General features: G+C 34.9%; 2 protein-coding genes across 2 annotated transcripts in view; one reads left to right on the top strand and one right to left on the bottom strand.

Moving 5' to 3' along the window:
• The first annotated feature begins 1790 nt into the window (after positions 1-1790).
• Positions 1791-3119, top strand: LOC134277728 (uncharacterized). The gene has a single exon (XM_062760044.1). The coding sequence runs from the start codon at positions 1791-1793 to the stop codon at positions 3117-3119; it is 1329 nt and encodes a 442-aa protein (XP_062616028.1).
• Positions 3120-10381: 7262 nt separating this feature from the next.
• Positions 10382-26427, bottom strand: part of LOC134277726 (probable serine/threonine-protein kinase pats1) — a 17277-nt gene continuing 1231 nt past the window's right edge. The window contains exons 2-4 of the mRNA XM_062760043.1: positions 22682-22779; positions 13751-14971; positions 10382-13343 (exon numbers count right to left, since the gene is read on the bottom strand). Coding sequence (XP_062616027.1) covers positions 12699-13343; positions 13751-14971; positions 22682-22779 — 1964 coding nt within the window. The 3' untranslated portion in view covers positions 10382-12698. The remainder of the gene's footprint in view (positions 13344-13750; positions 14972-22681; positions 22780-26427) is intronic.

Genomic DNA, 26427 nt, shown 5'->3' with positions numbered 1-26427 from the left:
TATTGAACCATTCACTTATAATCAAAAATATTTCAAAAATGGTGATGCTTTAAATTCAAAAACTTAATAGCAATGGAAAATATCTACCCCTCCCCCCACTTATAAGTCCCCTACCGGTGAAACCGGAGGAGACTATAGGCCTCCTCTGAGTCTGTTAGTCTGTCTGCCTTACTTGGTTTTCCGTACACTTTTTTTAAAACCCTAGTTGCAGATACATGTATAGAGCTGATTTTAGGTGGGTGAGTGTAAAGGTGAAGTCAGTGTATTTTGAGATACAAATCGATTTTGAATGTCGTTTCAATGATTTTTGACAGAGTTATGACATTTTTATTTTTTCATAGTGGTTTCAGATGTGGTTCGTGCTACGCTAAATTCCCAAAGTCAACATATTTAATATGAAGCGAGAAAGACATGTAAAAATGAGTTGAAATTTTCTCTTTATGTGGATTATTTTTAGGTTAAAAACATGCACACGATAACCTCAAAATTTTAACACCAAGCAGTTTTATATGTACCTCAATTATAAATTATATTTACTGACAAGGTCATTGTATCGACCATGGAACTTACGAAATGACTTTAAATGAGACTGCTGATATTCTTTTTTCATCAAACGACTTGATAATAATTTACCTCGTCTTAGAAATTGTTCATACATAGAGCATGCTCTTGCGTATAGAATCAACTGAGATATATACACTCCGTATGCAGGTGATGAAGGTATATTACTGCATAAGTAATGAAAAAATTCTAAAACCCCAAATGACCGTTCCAAAAAAAAAAACCCACTATAATAATAATAATAATAATATAAATTTCTAGCGCCCTATATAATAAAAATATCACCCTAAGGCGCTTTACATAGAATGTACATAAAACATTGCATATATTACTCTAAAAATAAAATTTTTACTTATATTGAAAATGTCTTGTTTTGATATAAAATAAGAATAAAAATACAATTACAAGGACTAAAAAATATAATGTTTAAGAAAAACAAATAAAAATTCAATCGATAGATCAATCTAAAAAGTTAATCAAATGGTAATTTATAAAAATGAGTTTTCAATTTTTTTTTTAAAACACTGGATGGATTTGGCTTGGCGAATATGCACCGGGAGACTGTTCCATGAATGGGCAGCAGAATAGCTAAATTTTCTTTCACCATACGTCCCGGTGCGCACCCTTGGTAAATTGAGCTGCAAACTTCCGTCAGATCTTAGTGTGCGGTTAGTTTGACGGACAGTTACAAGTTCCTGTAAGTATTCGGGCGCAAAACCGTACACAGCAAGGTAGGTAAAAACGAGGATTTTATACTTTGGCCGGAACTCCACTGGCAGCAAATGAGATTTAGCGAGAATCGGAGTGATGTGGTCGTATTTTCGTCTCCTTGTAATAAGTCGAGCTGCATTGTTCTGGATTTTTGTAACCTTTCCACAGAACTCTTGTTTATGCCAACAATTATACTATTCCCGTAGTCCAGTCGAGATGTAACTAAGGAGTTCACGAGAGTTTTGCACGCATCAGTTGAGATGAAACTCCCAATTCTTCCAATGTTGCTGAGATGATAATTGCATGTTTTAATGATGGACGCTACTTGCTTTTCCATAGTGAGAAATCTGTCAAAGTGGATGCCTAGATTACGTACAGACGTTACACTGTTAATGACACTTTCTCCAACTTTAAGTTGTAAGACTGGCACATTTTTGGATTGGAATTTCGTTGTAAAAATTATCAATTCGGTTTTATCCTGGTTTAATTTAAGAAGATTAGTCGACATCCAGGTCCCTATGTCTTGCAAGCAATTTTCAAGTCTATTTTTTGACCAATGGAATTCTTACCTTGATCAAACTGTCACCATCCCTCAAGAGACTATAATAACTGGAGATTTTAATTTTCACATCGACGATGAAAATAACCCGAATGCTGTACGGTTTCTACAAACATTAGAAGATCATAACTTGACACAGCATATTACCACAGCTACCCATAATCGTGGACATATACTGGATCTCCTCATAACAAAATCTGAATCCACTATACTTAAGACCAAACCATCAGTGCAAGATCCAAACTTGTTCGATGCACATAGAAACTCGTTTTGTGATCATTATTCCATTCAAGCTGTGCTATCATGTAGCAAACAAAAGCGCATTAAGAAAGAAATAACTTTCCGCAAATGGAAAAATGTCGATCTAGATGAGTTATCAAAGGATATCAATCTTGAAATACCTGATAAAAGTTTGCCTGTTGCTCAATTAGTTGACCATTATAACACCACATTACGAAACGCTGTGGAAAAACATGCTCCCCTATGTACAAAATCTGTTCTACTTCGACCAAACACCCAGTGGTTTTCCGAAGAACTCTGTGATGCAAAACGCGAAAGACGCAGAGCCGAAAGAATTTGGCGTAGGACAGGACTAGAGGTTCATCGACAAATTTTTAGGGACATGTGTTCTACGACAGCCAGACTTGTCTATAAAACCAAACAAGACTATTTTTCTCAAAAGATTGAAGAATGCGGTAAGGACCACAAGCAAATATTCAAATTGTCGAAGTCACTGATGGGAAAACAACAGGAAAGTATTCTACCATCGTCGACATCTAATACAGAGTTGTCTAACGCATTCTCTGAATTCTTCATTAACAAAGTGGCCACAATTAGAGATGGTCTTAAAGAACTTACTACCTTTAACATGGAAAGAACTATGGATAAGGATATTCCTTTCAGCGGCGAGCCATTGCTGAACTTCAGACCCACAAGAAACGACGAAGTGAGAGCAATTCTAGGAAAAGCACCCACCAAAGCATGTGCACTTGACCCACTCCCGACGTCGATTTTAAAAAAGAACTTGGATGCTATAGTTCCATTTATTACCAACATTATAAATAGCTCATTCGACCAATCAGATGTACCATCACTGTTCAAGGAGGCATTAGTAAGACCACTACTGAAGAAATCTGAACTCGATAAAGACGTCTATAAGAACTACCGTCCTGTCTCAAACCTCCCTTTTGTATCTAAAATTTTAGAAAAAGTTGTTGCCACACGCCTGATTGAACATCTTGACAAAAATCTTTTAAGGGACCCTTTGCAATCAGCTTACAGGCCATAACATTCTACGGAGACAGCACTTCTTCGAGTTAATCATGACATCATGGAGGCCCTTGATAATCAATCATCTGCTGTAATGGTACTCCTTGATCTCTCAGTTGCCTTTGATGTCATAGACCACACGATACTTTTCCAACGTTTAGAGACATCTTATGGCATTGGTGGAAAATCATTAGCGTGGATAAAATCATACCTTACTAACAGGCAACAACGTGTTATCATTGGAACGGAATCGTCAGACCCTTGCCATCTTCAGTTTTGTGTCCCACAAGGATCCGTTCTGGGACCAAAACTTTATTGTCTTTTTTCTAAACCAGTTGGAGAAATTTGTCGTCAGCACGGTTTCAAATACCATTGCTATGCCGATGACACCCAGGTGTACATGATAACAAAATCTCGTGAAAACTGGAACAACTATTTCAAACGACTATATCATGTACTATACATCTCTCTAGCAACTGAGTAGGTGTATGTAACCACTGAGTGAGCATTTCGAACCACTTACTGGTGTGTCTAACCAGTGAGAAGTTGTGTTTAACCACTGAGTTGGCGTGTGTAACCACTGAGTGGGTATTTCTAACCACTGATGGGCATGGCTAATGGTACCCACTGAATGGGTGTGTCCAACCACAGAGTGGGCCTATGTAACCACTGAGTGGGTGTGTCTAACCACAGTTGGGCATGGCTAATGGTAACCACTGATTGGGTGTGTCTAACCACAGAGTGGGCCTGTGTAACCACTGGGTGTGTCTAACCACAGTTGGTGTGTGTAACTAATGAGTGGGTGTGTCTAACTACTGAGTGGGCATGCCTAACCTGGGCATGTAATCATTGAGAAGATGTGTTTAACCAGTTAGTGGGCTTCTGTAACCATTGAGTGGGTGTGTCTAACCACAGAGTGGACGTATCTTACTTTTGAAAGGGCGTGTTTAACTACTGATCGGGCTTGTGTAACCACCGACCAGGCGTGTGTAACCAATAATTGGGTGTGGCTATATGGTGTGTCTTACCACTTAGTGGGCATGTCTAACTACTGAGTGAGCGTGTCTATCCACTGAGTAGGTTGTGTAGACACAACTACTGAGTAGCTGTGTCTAACTACTGAGTGGGCGTGTCTAACCAATGAGTAGGCGTGTCTAACCAATGAGTAGGCATGTCCAACTACTGAGAGAGCGTGTGTAACCATTGAGAGGGGGTGTCTATCCACTGAACGGCAATGTCTGAGGCCAAGGGCCTTAGGATGCATGGAATAAAACCCAGGGTATATCCTCGTACATCCTTGATTGAACCTGGATGACCCCTATTATTCAAAGTGGGGGTATTTAAATGTAGCCTTCTCTGAAGAAGATCAAGACATTTTGAATTATCTCAGGTTTATTTACATCTTATGTACAACATTTTGTCAAATGCTGCCTTGTGGAGGGTACTTTTCATAGATCAACAAATGTTTATGACTGGAATTATAATCTGTCAAGTTATAGTCTACTTTATTTTCTATTTTTAAGTGACATATCTTGAACAAACTGACAGAGTTATATAAATCAACATAATTTTTGCATCGTCATACAATCAAAGTTTTTATCATAATTATTTTAAAAACAATTCTAGAAATTGAGCAAACTTACAATGAGAAAGATTTTTCTAAGTTGTAAGAACTTGTTACCATTCCCTTTGCATGAATTATACAATAAAATAGGTTCAAAACAAACAAAACAGACAGAGATTGATGAAGAATGAAATTTAAGCACAAAATTCATTCCCTTTTGTTCCCGCGGGGATCCGGGTTAGAATAGGTCCTCAGTACCCCCTTGCTTGTCGTAAAAGGCGACTAAATGGGGCGGTCCTTCAGATGAGACCGTAAAAACCGAGGCCCCGTGTCACAGCAGGTGTAGCACGATAAAGATTCCTCCCTGCTCAATGGCCCTGAGTGCCGAGCATAGGCCTAAATTTGCAGCCCTTCACCGGCAATGGTGACGTCTCGATATCAGTGAAATATTCTGGAGAGGGACGTTAAACAGTATACAATCAATCAATCAATCATTCCCTTTTGTGTTTTAAAAGCATTTAATTTACAATGTTTGTAATTTTTGAAATTTAAGAGAAAAAGAAATTAAAACAAAAATCTTATAATAATGTAAATCCTTTAACATGAAATTCAAGTTGACACAAAGAAACTGACTTTGATTTAAAAAAATGTCCCATCCTCCCCCCTCCCCCTCAAAAAAAAAAGAAACCCCAAGAAAACAAACATATAACTGTTCTCCAAGCTGTAAATGAAGTGAATCCAAAATATATTACAAGCAATGGAAAGAGCTACTTATACTTGGTTATTGTGGGTGAAACATTTATACAAAATCAATGCCCTGTTGTCATGTATCAAAATTGAAGCAACGGTACATAAGTGTCGTCTTCCGGAATTCGGGATGTACCCGGAGTGGGTTTTAGGTCACATAATCAATATTTATAGAAGGCAGGGCTACCGATCCGCGTCATTGTTGATATACCTCTCTCTCTATCCTCCCCTCTCTCTCTCTCTCTCTCCAAAAATTCGAATACGTGTTAAGCATTTTACAGCGATGTCAAAATGAAATTATTTAAAAAGTTTGGTGAAACACAAAATTTAAAACAAAATGTAATTTGCTTCTAAAAGCGGCAACCAAACAAGCTCAAAGATATGATTTACAAAGAGGTCAGGCAGAAGAATACAATGTCACGAGTACACTCGCAGGTGGACATCAAGTAATATTTTGTAATATTTAACAAGTAAATCGCAATCATAACAACAATGGAAGCGAGAAGTTTGTTTTCAACATGTTTTTTTTGTTAAATTAAGTATGAAAGCACATTTGTCGGAACTTCTTTTAATATAACATTATTTTGTCTAATATATAACTACAGTTTTCTTCAGAACAGCCGACAAACATGCGCTGACTATGTATTCAGACGATGAAAAATGCGTGACCCTGATTATCTATTGATATTCAAGAAATCTTTAAGCACCATGCCTTCGATATTTACTAGTATTAAGTTTACCCAGAAAAGAACGTTTTATATTCCCATCTGTACCATGAATACACGGTTGAGATTTTGGGGGCTTATATGATGGAAAAAATAAATATTACATGAAACTTAAATCTACGGCGATTTTTCTGACCAGTTAAGTCCACCCATTCGTTCATAAATTTTTAAATACAAGAAATAGTTTTGTGTCAGAAGAATCCTACCTTAAAAACTGTTTTCTACTTAAAATACCTACAAATGGAAGCCCATTTTTTTCATCATTACATGAAATATATATAGGATCTCCCATGGTTTGTGGTTTGATATGATTTTTATCCAACAAGTTGTGTGTTTTCTATCCCCGAGCCTTGGCGAGGGTATAGAAAACACACACAAGTTGGATAGAAATCATATCAAATCACAAACCATGGGAGATTCTTTTTATCACATATTTTTGTTCACTATAGATGACATTGTGTATTTTGTCGTTATTTCTGATCCAAAGTTCCTTTTCGGTTACCTCAGACCAAATAACGTAATAAATAAAATTACGCTGTATGAAATAGTTCGTACAAATATAAAAGAAAAAAAATATTTCAGCGCTTATTTTTTTTTAGTTCAGGAATGAAATTTTGTTAAAATACATTGAATTAAGTGAAATTTGACAAATAATTCATTCTCTCTATCATACACATGTATCTGTTTATTTACATCAAGTCGTGCGGCGTAGAAATACATAGTGTTGATACATAAACGATATCACATGAGCTATATCAACGGGATAAAGGGGAAAATATGTGATAAAAACTAATCGATTCATATTACATCTATACAAATCCTTTTGATATAGCCGCCTGTCCAGTGAGAGCATCTCCTCTTGGTTTCGGGAAGTAAGGAGTTAATCCTTATCTCACGGGTTCGAATCCCACTATGGGACTTAAAGGGTTCGAATCCCACTATGGGACTTAAAGGGTTCGAATCCCACTGTGGGACTTAAAGGGTTCGAATCCCACTGTGTGATTTAAAGGGTTCGAATCCAAGTGTGGGACTTAAAGGGTTCGAATCCCACTGTGGGACTTAAAGGGTTGGAATCCCAGTGTGGGATTTAAAGGGTTCGAATCCCACTGTGGGACTTAAAGGGACATGGACACAGTTTCAACTGAGTTTTGAAAACCAATTTCAATGCTTGCAATTCCTAAATTATGCATCATCTAATGACCATCGAAAATTTTAACATCATTTATTGATTAACATAAACAAAAGAGATACAGAACTTAAAGTTCTACAGAATGTAAACAAGGTTCGTGCCTTGGTTTTGTTTATATGTTGAAAATGTATTTATAACTAAATAAAATTCAGCAAATCACTAGAAACTTTATAATAGTAAATATTTACATTTCCAATGTTTTTTGTCCGAGATAAAATTACCAAATGGAAATGTACTTTATTTCTCCATCAATGTATTGGCGCAGTTCCAAAAAAAAATAAAAACACGTGCAGGGCGGGATAAGCAGCTAGACAGAAGCAGGGCTTTGGGCACGTGGATTGGCGGAATAAAAGCATGTAAACATAAGGAATAACAGATTGTCAGATTTTTCAATTTCATGAAGATGATCAATCGATCGGCTTGCGTGATAATTTAAGGAGGCTAGGGGGTCAACAAATTAAATTGTTTTTTTTAATTAACAACCAGTAATAACTTAAATTTGGGGATATGATATCTTAAGCTGTCAACTATCATTTGGCAAAGAAAAATTTCATAAATTTTAGTTTTTTAGTTTGATCATTTTATTATATCTTTATATGGGGCTCTTCTTCTAAAGGAGATCAAAATAGTCTAAAAATGGCCACAACCACCCAGCCTCTTTAATACATAAACGCCGAAGGCGTTTATGATAATTATCTCGCATTCCAATCGATTCATCACTTCATGAAATCGAAAAATAAGACAGTTTTTCCTTAATTAGAATTAACTTCTTTGTTGAATTTATTTGCTTTAAGGGTCCTCCACACACCCACAACTTATGTTTTCATATTATTGAGCATTACTTTTCACAAGCATATCAACCTTTAAAAACTGTCCAGGGATTAAAATGTAATTTATACGGATTTTTTAAAATACAAATTTCACAAGTTTCAAGAAATTTTTCCGAAGGCGTTTTCGTACTTAGCACAACAAATTTTGTCTTACCCTTTCGTATATTTCTAAGCTCACAGGATAATCATAACAAGAGGCCCATGGGCCACATCGCTCACCTGAGAATTTAGGGTAGGAAAAAGTAGATTATGGTTTTTATTGTAAAGTTTAAATCCGAAAGTAGTCCCATGACCAATCATGGATTTGCTATTTTTAGAAAATGAATTTTAAAGACTTTTCCAATATATTTCTCTGTAAAAGTTTAGTCGGCCATTTTGGCCCAGCCCTATTCCCGGGGGTCATCATTTGAACACATTTTAATCTACACTACTTGAAGATGCTTCCATGTAAATTTGATGAATTGTGGCTTTGTCATTTTTGAGAAGAATATGTTTAAAGAATTTTCCTATATAAATCTTTATGTAAAACTTTGGTCGGCCATTTAATCCCCGCCCTACCCACGGGGGTCATGATTTGAACAAACTTGATCTACACTACCTAAGCATGCTTACATATAGATATGATGAATTATGGCTTTGTTATTCTTGAGAAGACGATTTTTAAGGAATTTTCCTATATATATATATATATATTTCAACGTAAAACTTTAGTCGTCCATTTTGGCCCCGCTCTATCCCCGGGGGTCATGATATGAACAAACTCGAATCTACATTACCTGAGCATGCTTCCATATAAATATGATAAATTATGGCTTTGTAATTCCTGAGAAGAAGATTTTTAAGGAGTTTTCCTATATATTTCTACGTTAAACTTTAGTCGGCCATTTTGGCCCCGCTCTATCCCCGGGGGTCATGATATGAACAAACTTGAATCTACATTACCTGAGCATGCTTCCATATAAATATGATAAATTATGGCTTTGTAATTCTTGTGAAGAAGATTTTCAAAGAATTTTCCTAAATATTTCTATGTAAAACTTTGGTCGGCCATTTTGGCCCCGCCCTACCCCTGGGGGTCATGATTTGAACAAACTTGAATCTACACTACCTGAGGATGTTTCCCCATAAGTTTAATCTTTCCTGGCACAGTGGTTCTTGAGAAGAAGATTTTTAAAATATGCCACCAAATTTTCATTAATTCCCAATTATCTCCCCTTGAATGAGGGCGTAGCCCTTCATTTGAACAAACTTGAATCCCCTTCACCCAAGGATACTTTGTGGCAAGTTTGGTTAAAATTGGCCCAGCGGTTCTTGAGAAGAAGTCGAAAATGTGAAAAGTTTACAGACAGACAGACGGACGCCGGACATAATGTGATCAGAAAAGCTCACTTGAGCCTTTGGCTCAGGTGAGCTAAAAACTTAATTTTTTCAATCAACATATTTTTTACAGAAATGTATATATTATATAAAAAGTACATAAAACTCATTTTCTCTGAAATACATCTCTAGAAAAATCAATAAGGACTCCTTTTTTAGAGAAGAAACATTAATGAATTACATTACATCGAAACATTGAATTAAAATTAAATGCACTGATGTAGAAAAAAAAACATTTTCAAAATCTTTGGTATCAAAGTTCCTTTTTGGAGTTATCTTTCCTGTTGCCCGGGACTCAAAAACTTTGGCAAGTCTCCACATACGTCACCATACTATGTATATTTAGTAATTACTGGCCACTGAACTGGACAAATATAAAAGAGGAAAACTAGAAACGCACACTATTTTATCAATATTTATAAACACACAATGAGATATTGTATTATTGAAACGCGCAAATTAGTGTGCCGAAATTTCATCCATCAAAACAGACTCGGTTGATTAGCCTGAAAGTATAAATAACCTAAACGTTTCTCGTCATACCCATAGGTACCTGTTGATTACGAATTATTATGTAACGTAATCCAAGACGCCTGTTGTCCTTTTATTTAAAAAAAAAATGCACATCCTTTTCCATAAGTAACAAGGTGATCATACCATGCGTTCTTTGTTTACAAACGGTGCTAGGCCAAATCGTTCATGCATAAATTCTATAAAACCGGAAGTAAAAGTATTTTTCTCTATATACGTCACAAGTCACATGGTGTGGAGGACCCTTAAACAAACATACATTAGTATACATGTATTAATCAATGTAAACAAAACATGACACGAACTCGATCTGTTTACATAACAAAGGTTTGGAGCTCTAAATCTGTCTTGTATCTCAACAAATGAAGTTCAATTTTTTTATGATCATTAGAAAGACCCTAGTTAAATATTTTTTTAGCTGAACTGTGTCTATGCCCCTTTAAAGACTGGTCATACAGATGAGATTAGTCCTTAGATAAGACTGTATTTTAACCGAAGTCCCGTGTTATAGTAGGCGCTAGAACGAAAAAGATCCCTCACTGCTCAATATGCCTACATATAAATTTATAGACATACATAATGCAATTACTGAATATGTCAAAATTTGTCTAGTATCTATTCACTTAAAGTATAATTAATAAATATATGAAGATCTGTGATTTTAGAAAAATAATTGATGGATGTATATGGACAGGTACAGTATATTGGCATTGTTATTCCCGTTAGTCCAAAAAATCCTCTAACAGGTGGAAAAAAAAATTCAGTATATTGATTTGATTGCTGATTCACATACAGATGGATCAACAAAGTGACCCTGTCCTTATTCACTGTCGTTTCAGTGAGCTTGTCAACATTTTAAGCCTCAAGGTTTTCAGTAGGGGCCCAAAGAGGCATGTAATTATATCCATGTATATTTTTGTACTTTCATAAAACATTCTGTCAATTAGTTGAATCATGTTGGATATAAAGTACACAATACATAAGTAAAATAAAGTAAACATATTGTCACAAGCAACAAAGTAGGATCATAAATCTGTGTACTAATAAGAATATAACATACGAATATATTCAAATAAACGAAAAACATTTTGTAATACTTTGATCCCACTGGATATTAAGTTTACAATACAAAAGCAAAATGAAATAAACATATCAACACAAGCAACAAAGGTCGATCGCAAATCTGTGTTTTAAAAATATGCAATCGTGAATGAACATATTCCCTTCTTGTCCGACACTTCCATACAATTTTAAACTAAGCAGCTACTCTGAAATAGGTACAAGCAGTATAAGATACACATTCATTTAAAATGAACTCTTCAGCACTCTCCATTCTTATAATATTAAGTAAAACATACAATTCTTTAATATCCTACACAATATTCAACGAGCTCCTAATCTGTAGCTCCTTCATTACGGGTGAACATTGTTTCTATTTCTTTGACATTTGATTTGATTGTCTCTAAACCTTCTTGAATTTAACAATTCTATAACATTATACTTTCATGTAAATTAATTGATTTTGATTAAATGTTATACATTTGTTAAAAGTACTATTTTCCGATTAATGATGAAGCCATTATCACCAGTGAGGCAACAGAAAAATTGGTTGACTACGGGTGACATTCCATAAATATATCAACTGAACAGAATTCATACGCACAAGGCCCACTGTTATTGAATTTTGTCTCAGAGTTGGACGCCGAGTTCATGTTTCGTTAAAAATGTTAAATAGATTTGTTCTTTATTTTGGTAAGACTTCTTTCCATATTTTCTCGGTTTATTTGCATAGCTTCCTTTTAATTTCTTTAATATCTAGTAATAGCTGGCTAAGAAGCACATAAAATGTCCAGTTTCACTGTGTTCAATGTCTTGAGCACCATGATTATTGTTATCCCAGTGGAATTCTTTTTGGCAAGTCCGTCCTTATCCATCATTATCAAACAGTTCCAGAACATATTTAACCATTAATTCAATATATAGGAGCCATCCAACTGCGTCATTTAAAGTCAGAGGGGAAGTAAATCCTGTTGAATCCTAAAAATACCTTTAGCGCGCGATTCTGAAGGCTGTCTACGAATGAAAAGCTATTGAAACTCAATAAAAAGAACAGTTATCCAAAAGGAATACAAAATACTTACCATATAAGCAGACATTTAAGCGAGGATTTAATTTTGGCATTATAACCAAAGGTTTCAAGATCGCTAAAATTGAATATCGCTAAAAAAATAATTTCGCTTATTTGCAATAGCTTCTTAAAATAACTTTTTAAAATCACTAAAGTTACATCTCGCTAAAAATAAATACCCATTTTTAAGGAGAAATCGCTAATTTGCTTCTCGCTAGAATTTCCACTTAACCGGTATACGGTATTGAATATTGATTGGAGGGTTATGAATCAAAAATCATTGTGGGTATTTTTTTAAATGACTGCATCTATTGCTCGCCCATTTTCTCTCACATGTTTGCTTTCTAAAAGTTTGATTTTTCATGAATAAAAAAAAATGATATTTATATTGCTTTACAATTGATAAAGGCTGATTCTTTTTTCTTTTTTTTTTTAAATATAGTCACTCTGCATACATGTTTTTCGATGCGTTAAAAGTTTAATTTTGGCAGCACTGCCTTTACGGCATCAATTTTGCTTTAATTTTTTCACATCTGACTTTACTTCTTGCATATCTGACATTAATTTTTGCAGATTTGACATGACTTTCTTCAACAAAGCATCTTCATCTTTTAAAGTCAGTTTATAAATGCTATTCAGGTTATCTGAGTATTTCTTCCCAGTGAATGTTTCCAGTCTTCTGCAGATATCAGACATCGTTGTCCAGGTATCATCAAATTCTGTCTGAGAGGTGGAGGCTGATCTCACGTGTGCAGTCAAACTGTTTCGAATTATCCTAATTCTCTCGATATCGTCACCCACTGTCACCTCTCCTGCTGCAGGCTCTTCTCCCCATTTTCCTTTTGTTGGCTTAGGGATCTTTGAACAAATGTTTCGGATTAATGTGTATGTTAATGAAATGTCAAAGTTCTTATATCCCAAATGCTTAGCATCTAGCAAGAGTTGTTCTTGCTCTGGGCGCAATCTTTTGTAAACCGCTGATGCTTTAGCTTTCTTTTCAATATCGGATGGAGGCACTTCCATCTCTAGTATATCTCTGTATGCCTGATTTAACACATCGTTTGTTGCCATTCCAAGTTTTGCGAATCTCGATCGTCCCTCAAGTTCATGTCTACCAGAGGCCACTGGAGTTTTAGAGACACTCATTTTTGTCTGAAATAAAATTAACCTTTCTTGTACATATTAGATACGTAAATTAAGCAGATACATACAGAAGTATAAATATCAAAATTGTACACAGATTTTATAAAACAAATTAAGTTTATAATATTTTTTTCAGTAAGTTAAATTTAAGATTGTACGTCATAATGCTATTTGTGAGATTAAAGGGATTTTATAAATATAAATTTTTTTATCACATCATGCAATTTTAAAGTGAATTGGATCTCATTAGTTCTAAGTCATGTAGATAAATAAAAGAAAACCAAATATAATATCCATCACTTACATGTATCTTTTGTTTGGAGAAAATTGTAGAAACACGATGATAAACAAACAAGATGATTCTACATACCTTTTATTTAACTTATGGATAAATTTAGTTAATAAACATTATTTACCTTTTCCCAAAAACTCACTGTCATCTGTACATTTATCATATGTTTCTCCTTAAGTTGACACTTGCACTGCGTTTCTTCAGCTTTGATTTTGGACAGCTCACTTGCAAGGGTGAAAGATAGATCTCTCTCATCACAAATAATATTTTGACATTTGTATCCTCTGTGGAATATTTTTGTGTCAATAAATGTTTCTGTCAATTTTTCTATTGCTTTATCAATGGAGTCCCCAATTTCATTTGATACTTCTTTGTCTATAGTCAACGGTTTGATTCTCAGCACTTGCAATTGAATATCGTCATTACATATGCCAACAACAACAGTGTGTTCATTGTGATCAAACACTGCTGCTGTTTGATAAAGACATGGACATCCATCATTGTCTTCATCTTTTGCAACACTCCATCTAAGAGAACTTATGCAGTATGCTATCAGTCTGTAGAAAACAAACATGGCAAACGAAGTGAATCGGTAGCACAATATGGATGAGCATTCCCATTTATCTTCACAGAAGTCAGCTTTGAACTGCTTTTTGTTCATACATGGGACATACCATGACATGCCATCTTCTGATACAGCTTCATCTGCATTCAAATGTACCAGCATTTGAAGTTTCTCCATGTATGGCATAATTTCATTTTTATGTTTCACGTAAGAGGGTTCATCTTTCCACAGTGCATTTATCACTTTATCTTTAAGTTCCCCCGTCTTGTTGAAGGATTTCCATTCCTTGATTAATTTTCTTTTACAGTCTTTAGTGATGTGGTTTTCATCAGCAATTATCTTGCTGAAAGCATTAGCAAGCCACTGAATGTCTAGTATAACATGCTCCCTCAATTCCACTTCTTCAAAATTCAAAAGAAGGCCACTGTCATGGAAACATCTTAAAAATTTTGTCATTTCTTCATTACTTTTGATTTGGTATTCATGAGGAAGAGATGTGTTGAGCTTCCAGATTTCACTCAGGGACAAAACCTTCCAGCCTCCGTCATACAATAACTGCTCCATTAAAGCCCACGAAGAAGGCAATTCAACTTTTGTATTGTTCTCATCTGTGAAAAGTTCCACTATGGACTTTTTCATTAAATCTAGTATTTCCTTGGTATTATCATTAAGTGTCTTCAGACCTACTGCATATTCCCGATCATTCAGAGACTCACTTAACCAATCTCTGTCCTCGTCTGGTACAGCTTTCCAAAACTCCCCAAAATACTTTTCTATTTCCTGAAGAAGGAAACAATGTTAGCATGAAGATGTTTTTATACTGATTGTGTACTACGATTATATAACTGAAATACTATATTATGTGTTAATAATTGAAAAACCTGGAATTACATGTTTTTTCAGCAGTACAATTTCTACATATTAAAAGTTGTTTAAAAACAAAACTGTAAATTTGGTATCAATTGTTATATATATTTTCACGTTGGATGTAAAGCAGACGAAAGGTAGTTTTTCTGAAAAAGTACTACATATCTACAGTTTTTTTTGTTTTCGAAATTCTTGCCTTTTTAAAACTATCGTATATTTTTCGATGCTAATTTAGTTATCTTAAAGACAAGTCTGTTGTTGACATCGTAAATGTACGTGGGTTGAACCAAAGGTAATATCACAGTGTCCATATCTTTTATATTTGGTGTCATATTATCAAATGCAATATACCAAAAGATGCACAAATATCACCTAAATATCACTGAAATTTTAATTTAATAATGATTATTTGCCTTCATTTTATAGAGGTAGATCAGAGTAACTAAGGGAAAATGCATTTCCACTTGATCAGTTGTGCACCCCATCCCACGGGAACCACTGACACTGGAGCCACATCTTTCAAAGCTTTGGAAATTTTATAAATTTTATTTCATCATGTTGTTGATTAATACCAAACTTTGCAGATTTCAAAGTATTAAATAATTTTCAGACTATGTTAACCCCCCCCCCCCCTCCCCTAAGTACCTCTCTCCCAGATGCCAGTGAAATAATCATTTTTGGAAGAAGCAGCTTTCTTCGTCATAAATATATACTAAGATCATTGGCATAATACAAAAAGAACAAAGGAAAACATTTCCAAAGAATACATGCAAATTTCACTAAATAAACATTAGAACCCCACCCTATCACAAGAATCCCTGACCCAGGGTCTCTTAAATTCACAAATCTCAAAGAGGTATCCTTCCTTCTCATAACTATGTACATTGGTTAAATACCGGGGTGGAGAAAAAATGATTTTTAAAGAATTTAAGCATTTTCATTAAATAATCAATAAAGCCCCACCCTAACAACAGAACCTCTAACCCAGGGGTCATGAAATTCACAATTTTGGAAGAGACAGCCTTATTCAACATAACTACTTACTTCGTTAGTTTATTTAAGGCCAAAAAGAATAGTCTTGTTTCCTGCTATCAGTCTGAAAAAAATAGGGTAGGTAGGTAGGGAAATTATTTTATTTTTCCTTTTTCTTTTATTTTTTCAAACAGTGTTTCTTTGAATACGAATTTATACAAGAACAAATTAAACATGCCATATAGGTCAATATTGCCTATTTAAAATCAAATTTCATGTCTTTTGATGCACAAAAAAGTGGTATTTTATGAAAGTCCATATTTTTATGAAATACCGATTGAATATATATTTTTTCTCAGTTTTGGAACATGAAATTCCAAAAGTTCCTGATCCCCCCCCTCCCCAATTGAGAAAAAAAACTTGAGGGTCGGGTGCAAAAAAAATAGGGTAGGTCGGGTAGCAGGAAACAAAACTATTTTTATTTTTGGCGTTATACTCTGGAGCAGAGAAGATTTTCAAAGAAATAAATTATTTTTACTATAGAATCTATAGCCCAACCCTAGCATTAGAGCCCCTGACCCTGACCCACAGAAAAGAGGAAGTTCAAAGAATTTTTGTATTTTCACTATAAAATCTATATAGCCCTTCCCTAGCACTAAAAGCCCTTGCCCTTGGGCAATAAAATTCACAATTTTGAAAGAGGCAGTCATTTTCAACTCAACTTTGCACTTGGTTAGTTTATTTAATGCCCAGGAGCAGAAAAGAAGAATTTCAAAGAAATAATGCATTTTCACTATATAACCTATTTAGCCCCGTCCTAGTACTAGAACCCCTGACCCTGGGGCCATGAATTTAATAATTGTGGTAGAGGAATCAATGCTGATTACTGCTGATTACAATCATACTAACAGTTGCTTGATGTCTAGGAGTAAAGAAGATTTTTAAAGATTGCACTAATTTTAGTGCTTTTTGCCTCACCCCCAGGCCCCAGGGGGCAGGGACCATGAAATTCACAATTTTTGTTCCCCTTCACCCATAGATGCTCTATGCCAAATTTGGGTTGAAATTGGTTCAGTGGTTTTAGAGAAGAAGCTGGAAATGTTCAAATGTTAACGCATGACACACAACGGATGACGACGGACGAAAACGGATAGCAATAGGTCACCTGATTTTACTCAGGTGACCTAAAAATGCATATCAACTAATCAGTAATATTCAGCAATAATCAGAAGTGCCCCCCACCACATATGAACCCCTGACCCTAGGTTCACACATTGCATAACAACTGTGAACGATAGTATTGTTCTCCCGCCTACCTCCAAGTCAATTTTTAAAAGTTAACATATTCGATGGATTTTTAATATTTTTTAAAGATAATTATATGGATTTTCATAAAACATTACTTCTTTGGGAAAACAAAGAGAGATAACTCTATAATTTTGGTAAAACTTTTTTTCACTATCGAAATCAACGGAAAGCGTAAAATGCTTTTAAAACATCTTAAAACATTTTATGGCCAAATTGCTATTTATATTTAACTAAGTGGTTCCAAAATGTAAGCGGGAATCGAGAGTTAGCGTGCGTATTTCTTTTTGAAAAGGCACTCTTGCTAATCAAAAATGTTTGATTAATACCAAGGAACTGATTTCAAATAATTCATTTCCAGTATATAAGTCGAGCCCCCCCCCCCCAAAAAAAAAAAATCCATAACCCAGGGGCCTGGAAATTCACAATCCTGGAAGAAGAGCCCTTGCACATCATAACTATATAGGTAGTTTATTTGCTTATTAAACAGGAGCAGAGAAGAAGATTTTCAAAGAATTAATGCATTTTCACTATATAATCAATAGAGCACCATCCTAACAGCAGAACCCCTGACCCTAGGGCCCTAAAATTTTCAATCTGGAAGAGGAATCAATCTTATAACAATCATGCCAACAGTTTGACTGCTTGATGTCCAGGAGTAAAGAAGATTTTTAGAGATTGCACTAATTTAGTGGTTTTGGCTCCACCCCCCAGACCCCAGGGGACAGGGACCATGAAATACACAATTTTTGTTCCCCTTCACCCAATGATGCTATATGCAAAAATTGGTTGAAATTGAAATTGGATCAGAGATTTCAGAGAAGAAGCTGAAAATGTTCAAATGTTAACGAACGACGAAAAACCGATAGCAATGGGTCAACTAAGTTTACTCAGGTGACCTAAAAAGACACAATTCTCGTCATTTTCTAGTCTTTAATTGAAAATTCAAAATTGACCCTAACCCTAACCTTAAATGATGTCAATGGTATTTTTGATCATAAACAGTGTTGTTTTACTCTGTTGAATTGAACAAAGGGATTGTTGAAATGGGGAAAAACAGTTCGACGAGTTGTAATGCATTTTTGCTTCAAAATATGGAAATCATCACAAGCGACAGTTAATTAATCAGACTTACAGAATAAAGAATGTTAATAAGAGACATTTTAAGGTTATCCGATCCTCAGGTTCTGAAAATCAGGCATTGAGTAATTGAAAATGCTCACAAAGATGTCTCTAAATTCTCAAAGTAAAATGTATTTACCCACGGTGTTTCTTTAAACTTCATTTTTAAATTTAATCATATTATATAGGGAAAATTAGTAAATCTCAAATAAATTTTCCGGAAATGCGATTAGAACTACCTACTGCATATTTTCTAATTGATAATTGATCAAGAAATACATTTTAGGAATAAAAATCATAGGTATCCAGGCTTTTAAAGAAAATTGCATGATTTTTATACTTATTCGGTACTTTACTTTCTCTTACTTACTTCCATCGCTTCATAATGCATTGTGCATGAAGTGTTTCCTTTCAAAGAAAACACAGTAAATCACTTCTTATTTCAAGACATGCTTAGTAACATTGGTAACTAAGGCTAAATTAAAAGAACTTTGATTTTTTTAAATATGCAAGTTGTATTTAGTTTTATGAGGTTCAAATGTTAACTTTTTTAAAACATTAAAGAACATTGAATCATACATAGAGGCATAAAATGAAAATTGTTGCATGAAAAAAATTCCATTTCAAGCTTTATTTTCAGACTTTTTGAATTAAATTATAAAGAGTTGTCCTTCCTGGCTGAGGATCGGATATCCTTAATCGATGGTTTCAGCAATTTTGGGCAGGTGATTGGTTACTGAATGATTAGCAGAGGACATGAAGATCGGACGGAAACGTTCAATGGTGTCTGGTGTTGTCAAAAAAGACAGATGTACTTAAATATTCACATGTCACATGTGAATAAGACAAACTTAAATATTCACATGTCACATGTGAATATTTAAGTTTGTCTTGTGCTCCTGTTAAAAAAAATGACAGAGGGCTTAATTATGAAAAGAGTGAGTGTATAATGGTACCAAAAATTCTTAAAGAAAGTGGAATTGGTGAGAATGTTTGCAAATCACAAATATTTTCAATGAACAAAGGGGAAACACTTAAAAGTATGACGGTGCGTATCCGTCATATGACATTATATGTATTTTCGGCGACTACCATAAACGCACGTTGTTTAAAATCTAATATTTTGGAAAGTATACATCATATTCCTTTGAATTTTTCAGGTCTGATTTCAAATAAATAAAGCTTCCATCTTGTATAATTTTCTTGCTTAACGTCGATTAATAGCAATTTTATCAAGGTTGTGACATTACCTTTGGATCAACCCTCGTATGTTGATCGTTAATCCTCAGTGTGACAGGAATAATATATAAAACTAATTTTCTGTTTCTAATCAGATAGCTTATCCAGCATGCTACACATTTATGGCGAAATGCTTTTGATTTGCTGTTGCTAAAATCCCAAGTGGAAAAAAAATTTATAACACAAGAAGCCCATGGGCCACATCCCTCACCTGAGTAGCTTTGATCATGTTGTTCTTTAAATTACCAGATTTCCCCCTTGAAATAAGGTATTTTGACCCTACCCCACGGGTCAATGACCGTCATAATTTTGAAAATTTAAAATCTACACTACCCAATGATGCTTTCACATACATTTCAGCTTTCCGGACCAAGTAGTTCTTGAGAAGAAGATTTTAAAAGTTTTTTTCCATATATATTTCAATTTATTTCAAATTATGGCCCCGTCCAGCCCTTGGGGGTCATCGAAAGCAAGTCTGGTAGTGGCCATTCCTAGATGCTTCATCCATGGAAGTTTTATCCAGGTAGGGCATAACGTTTCCTGGAAATAGACCTGCTCAAAAAACTTGAATTTGGTCACTAATCAAAAAATGGAGGTCAGATCCAGAATCGTAAACAGGTTTGGTGGTGTCCATCCCTCCATCCCTAGATGCATCATCTTTGCAAGTTTAGACTGTAAATGTAGGTCAAATTCAGCATCTGAGGCAAGTCTTGTAGTACACATTCATAGATGCATTATCCATGCAAGTTTGGTCCTTGTAGGGATAATAGTTCCTTGGGAATAATGGACCTGCTCCAAAAACTTAAAACCTGGTCACTCCTCTGGAAAATGTAAGTAAAATCCAGCATCTGAAGCAAGTGATAGTTTCCATTCCTAAATGCATCATCTATGCAAGTCTGGCATGGGCAGGGCTTATAGTGAGTTGGGAATGGACCTGCTCCAAAAACTTAAACCTGATCACTCATCTGGAAAATATAGGTCAGATTCAACATCCTAAGCAAGCCTGGTTGTGTGCATCATTGTTTTCATCAATGAAAAGTTCTTCCATATGACATATTTGCAACAACAAGAACTAACTACAAGGGGATCTTGGGCCATAACACTAAGCTCATTTCTATGCAAAACTATGACCCCCTTTTGTGATCCCATCCTTCCAAAGAGGGGCCAAGTTTAAATCAAAGTACTGAAAGTACTCATCGGAATTGAACATGGTGTAAAATAAAATCTTTGATCGGGAGGTTTAGTGAGGGAACAATATTATTATTTCAAATACACTTTTATACAGACAACTGTTAAAGAATTTTTGTGTTGCAACACTATTAAGAAAGACATTCACAGACATTGAATAGCAAAAAAAGGCATGGGTCGTAATTCTTGCCTGCCTACATTAGTCCTTTTTTATATCCCCTGCTTGAAAAGCGGGAGGGTATTTATTAATCGGGATGTCCGTCCATCTGTTTGTTACGCTTTAGGTTTACCCATCCCTTATCCGCAACTCCTCTTACACCACTGAATGAAATTTTCATAGAATCTTTATTACATTTTGTCTTTGTGCATCTTCTATTACTTTTTCGTCCTACACATATTTTGGGTTTCCCATTGCATTTAACATGGACACTGCCATTATATTCATATTAGAGGCAGTTGATCATTTATATAATTCATGTTATGAAAATTTCAGTTTCATAATATCAATGTTGATAATTTCCTTTTAAAAGCTAACAGGTTTGTTATATAAAACTTCTCTGTGAATATAAATGTATTTCAATTACATGAAGTCAATATTATACATGGAGTATGTCAGAACTTAATTTTTTTAATATTGTGAAGAAACAAGAGGCCCATGGGCAATATCGCTCACCTGAGTAACTTTGGTGATACAGTTCTTTACCAGTTTTTCCCTCTTCTTACATCTATTATGGTCCCTACCCCCCCCCCCCCAATCTTGATTTTGATAATTTAGAATCTACACTACCCCAGGATGTTTCGCCATAGGTTTCAGCTTTCCTGGCCCACTGATTCTTGAGAAGACGATTTTTTTCCAATATATTTCTATATAAAACCTGGATTCCCTCTTCAGGCCCAATCCTACCCCCCGGGGTCATGATTTTAACAATTTAGAATCTACACTACCTCAGGATACTTCCATATAAGTTTCAGCTTTTCTGACCCACTGGTTGTTGAGAAGAAGATTTTTAAAGATTGTTCCTATATATTTCTATGTAAAACTTGGATTTCCTATTGAAGAAAACTTTAGTTTTCTGTTGAATACAAAACTATGATTTCGTATTAAAACAAAATAAAGTTAAATTTCAATATTTGTTCAAGAAAAAAACATGGTCAAATTGAGCTCACAGAATTAAAACTGCGGCTTTGAAAATTTAAAATTTCCTAAAGCAAAAGATGCTATGTGCAAACTTCGTTAATTTTGGCGCAGTGGTTCTTAAGAAGTAAAAATAAGAAATCTTATAAAAAGAAAAAAACAGATCGAATGGAAAGTCTCAGGACAACGGGTGATCCATAAAGCTCACTTCAGTTTTCAGCTCAGGTAAGCCATCAAGTAGTACATTTTTCGCATGGTATTAATTAACACTAGTATGAACGCGGTCACAAATTTTCCATGGAAATTTGTCCAAATGTACTTTATATAAATGTAAGGCATTTAGTGACAGTCTAGGAAATCTGCATACTTTTCTACTCGCGGATTAAACAGAAATTGAGATTCCGCGGAATTATGACCCTGTGGAAAAAACTACGTCTACAGTTAAAGACATGAATTATTATACCAATTTTGCCCATAGTCATAGACATAAATAGAAACGAATTCATTTTGTAAAGACTTTAACCAATCTTATAACTTTATAGGCTAAAAATTTTTCTTGTGTTTGTATTTCTAAAGTATGGCTTTAATTGTGCATTCTCACGATAGGTTGGAGATCTGTTTATTCCTTTAAAATTCACATTTCTATAAGACAGAATACTTACATCTTTAGATTTTTTCTCCGTGTGTGTGACAACAAGAAACAGTGGTGCCTTTTTGCCTCCAAATGTCTTGATTGAGGTTATCCAAAACTTCAAGTAGTCTAAAAGAAACAAGAGTATGTAAGTCTAAAGGAACAAATAAAGCGTAACAATAAACTACAATTCTCTAATGAGACTGTAGCTTTACTGGTTAGTACTTATACAAGTGGAAAAAAGTTGATTTTTAAGAAAGATATATATCATGATGTAGTGTACTTTGGTACGGTAAGCAGTGTATTGGGAGAAGTCTTGTCAGTTTGAATGGCAACACCCTCTATAAACAGATTTAACAGATTCATTATTCCCGGCTACTGACCATCAATTCATGTGTCAAATCCACTGAAACAAACCGATACCTGCCACAAACAATTGTATTGAACAGAGACATTTACATGTATATGCCTCTTCTTCGGATTGAACCCAGGGCCTCTGTGCTCTTCCAATTGAGCTGAAGATTAACCCACTAGCCCAAGATAGTAGGAAGCCATGCACCTGTATCTAACACTACCACATGAACACATACATGTATTATTAAATACATTTTATATACAGTATACACTTTATATACTACTGTAGTAATTAATGATTTTTGATGTAGCGTGTTATTTACTGCTGATCGCTATAAGTTGAAAATAACTGCAATTTTGACATATAAACGCCATAGGACCATATATATTTTTTTTTCATTTTTTTTTTTGCAAGGGCTCAGAAGGAAGTTTTTAATGATGCTAAGGATTTTTCTGACATTGTCCTAGTTAAGTGCCGAGAAGGCCCAAGGTTTTTATAGAGTTCTATGGGAAAATAATTAGTGGTCTTTTCCTTATAACCGAAACGATAAATCGCCATGTTTGATCTAAGTCACATATATGTTTGAAGAATATGCTTGTACGCAACATAAATAATCTAGGTTAGTAGAGCGTTCATTCTGAAACTGAGAGTACATCAAAAATAAAACTGAAATTTGATTGTATTCCGGGGAAAAATCATTCTCCATTTGGGCAACCAGTGGTCCCTTTTACAAAAAGAACTTATGACTAAGACCAAAAACTTGAGATGATTGAAAAAAAATTGTAAAATTAATGATTTCTGTTAAAAATTCCCAATATTAAAATTTTTTTACTTCATTCCTCTTAAAAAGATGAAAACCATTTTTAATTTATTGAAAGTTATAAACAGAATTCATCTTCGACGCAGGTTCTTTTTTAATATCTAATCACCCACACAAATTTTACCTGCTTTTGCAAGTGGGCAAGTGGTTATCCACAAACCTGCCTATGATGCATCAACTAAGAAAGTTTAATGAGCATAGACCAGAAATTGTTCAAAATATGCCTCTAAATCATTTTGAAAAAGAATGGTCTCAATATTTATAAAGTCATCTTTACCTACTTTTAAGTCAACGTAATGACTAATGAGGTCCTTAGATGCATCAACTGACAAAAAGTCCTTATAGTAAGCAAAATATCAACATTTTAATAAAATTTAAGTAATTTCTGGACAACTTTGAAGAGACCTTGAGACCATGCTGTTTGCCTGAGGGTAATTCTCCGACAGACAAATTTTTATCTACAACATCAGTTCTTGAGAAGAGATTTTTTTAGCAACCAGTATTTTTGTTTCATTTTTTCTAATTATATCCCCTTGCCTAAGGTTCACTACCCAGTGTTTTTTTTAACAGATGGAAGCCATTAGACCAAGGATACCTTTTGACAAATTGAACAATTATTGACCAAGGGGATATTGAGTATTATTATACTTTCATGTTAAATACTAAGATCTGATTGGTTTAGACGCAGTTAACAATCCGTTCAATTACCCTGAGCCTTAGCAACACACGTGACAACAGGAACACAATGGTAATGCCACATGCGTGGAAATTATGTGCGTACGGTTCACCGTAGAATTCTCGAAACGTCAGTTGCGCGTTTGAAAGAACCGGAATTAACTTGACGTCAGTTTAAGCTTGCGTCCAATGTAACTTACTTGAAAACAACAAACGACAGACGATACATGCTTGCGAGTGTAGGAAACATGCTTGCGAGCCAGAAATAACGAAACTTTATATGATAAATGACTCTAATTCGAGTATCAAACAAAGATAGTGAACCGGTGAGTGTGAAAGCTTTCTAAACAACGTAAAGACGATCAACGTTTTTTTTTTTTTTTTTTGGGGGGGGGGGGGTTTGCTGACGTCTTTAATCAGTAAGACATTCAGTACAAGAGGCCCAAGGGCCTTGAATCGCTCTTCTGATAAATTGTACAATCTATCACTTGTATTTGAAGCCTCTAACCCTAAGTATCCTAAGACCAAAGTTGCACCACCTGACAAAGTTTGATGATTCTTAGCCAATTAGGACTACTTCTTGGTCTACATTCTTGGAAAACCCAAAATGCATCAACTTACACAGTTTGATTATTCTAAGCCAATAAATACCTAAGATACTTAGATGTAGCCATAAAATGTTGAAAGTAGGTCACTGTGACCTACTTTTTGGTCGACATTCTCCGAAAACCCAAGATGCATCAACTGACAAAGTTTGATGATTCTAAGCCAATAAGTGCCAGAGATACTTAAATATAGCCATAAAATTCGAAAGTAGGTCACTATGACCTACATTTTAGTCAACAATTTTCAGAGTCCAAAGATGCATCTGCTGACTAAGTTTGATGATTCTAAGCCAATAAATACCTAAGATATTCAAAAGTAGGTCATCGTGACCTACTTTTTGGTCACATTCTTTGAAAACCCAAGATGCATCAACTGCCAAAGTTTGATGATTCTAAGCCAATAAGTACTGGAGATACTTAAATATAGCCATAAAATGTCAAAAGTAGGTCATCATGACCTAATTTTTGGTCGTCACTCTCCAAAAACCCAACATGCATCAACTGACAAAGTTTGATGATTCTAAGCCAATAAGTACCGGAGTTATACTTAAATATAGCCATAAAATGTTAAAAATAGGTCACCATGACCTAATTTTTGGTCGTCACTCTCTGAAAACCCAAGATGCATCAACTGACAAAGTTTGATGATTCTAAGCCTATAAATACCTAAGATACTTAAATATAGCCATAAAATGTTGAAAGTAGGTCACCATGACCTACATTTTAGTCGACATTTTTCAGAGTCCCAAGATGCATCTCCTGACCAAGTTTGATGATTTTAGGTCTGAAGGTAATCAAAAATTGCCTTTTAAACAATTTGAATACAAATGCCTGCAAAATTCTAAAAGTAGGTCACAGTGACCTACTTTTTCTTAAATATGTTTTCAGGTCCCAAGATGCAGCAACTTACAAGATTTGATGATTCTAACCCTTTCAGTGCCTGAAATAATGGGATTAAATGTTTTAAAAAGGTTAAGTCATAAAGTTCAAAAAGTAGGTCAAGGTGACCTACTTTTAGGTTGACGTTGTTCAAGGACGCAAGATGCATCAACTTACTAAGTTTCATGATCATAGGCCTTAAAGTGTCCAAAATATGCCTTCAAATCAATTTGAAAACAAATGCCCGCAAAATTAAAAAAGTAGGTCACCATGACCTACTTTTGAGTTAACATGATGTTAAGTCCTAGGATGCATCAACTTACAAGATTTGATGATCCTAGTCCTTATAGTAAGCAAAATATAAACATTTTTCTTAATTGTATATTTAGGTCAACTTCAAAGTGACCTTGAGGCCACGCCCTTTGCCCCAGGGTCATGCCTTG

Source organism: Saccostrea cucullata, unplaced genomic scaffold, assembly GCF_032062105.1.
Source record: "Saccostrea cucullata isolate Sc308-1 unplaced genomic scaffold, CSIRO_AGI_Scuc_v1 ctg6811, whole genome shotgun sequence".
Lineage (NCBI taxonomy): Eukaryota > Metazoa > Mollusca > Bivalvia > Ostreida > Ostreidae > Saccostrea > Saccostrea cuccullata.
The sequence above is the reverse complement of the archived record's forward strand: the minus strand, read 5'-3'. Positions and strand labels throughout refer to the sequence as shown.

Bases quoted from the DNA above. Each gene is read 5' to 3' on its own strand.
- LOC134277728 (XM_062760044.1), top strand. From the start codon at position 1,791: ATGTCTTGCAAGCAATTTTCAAGTCTATTTTTTGACCAATGGAATTCT.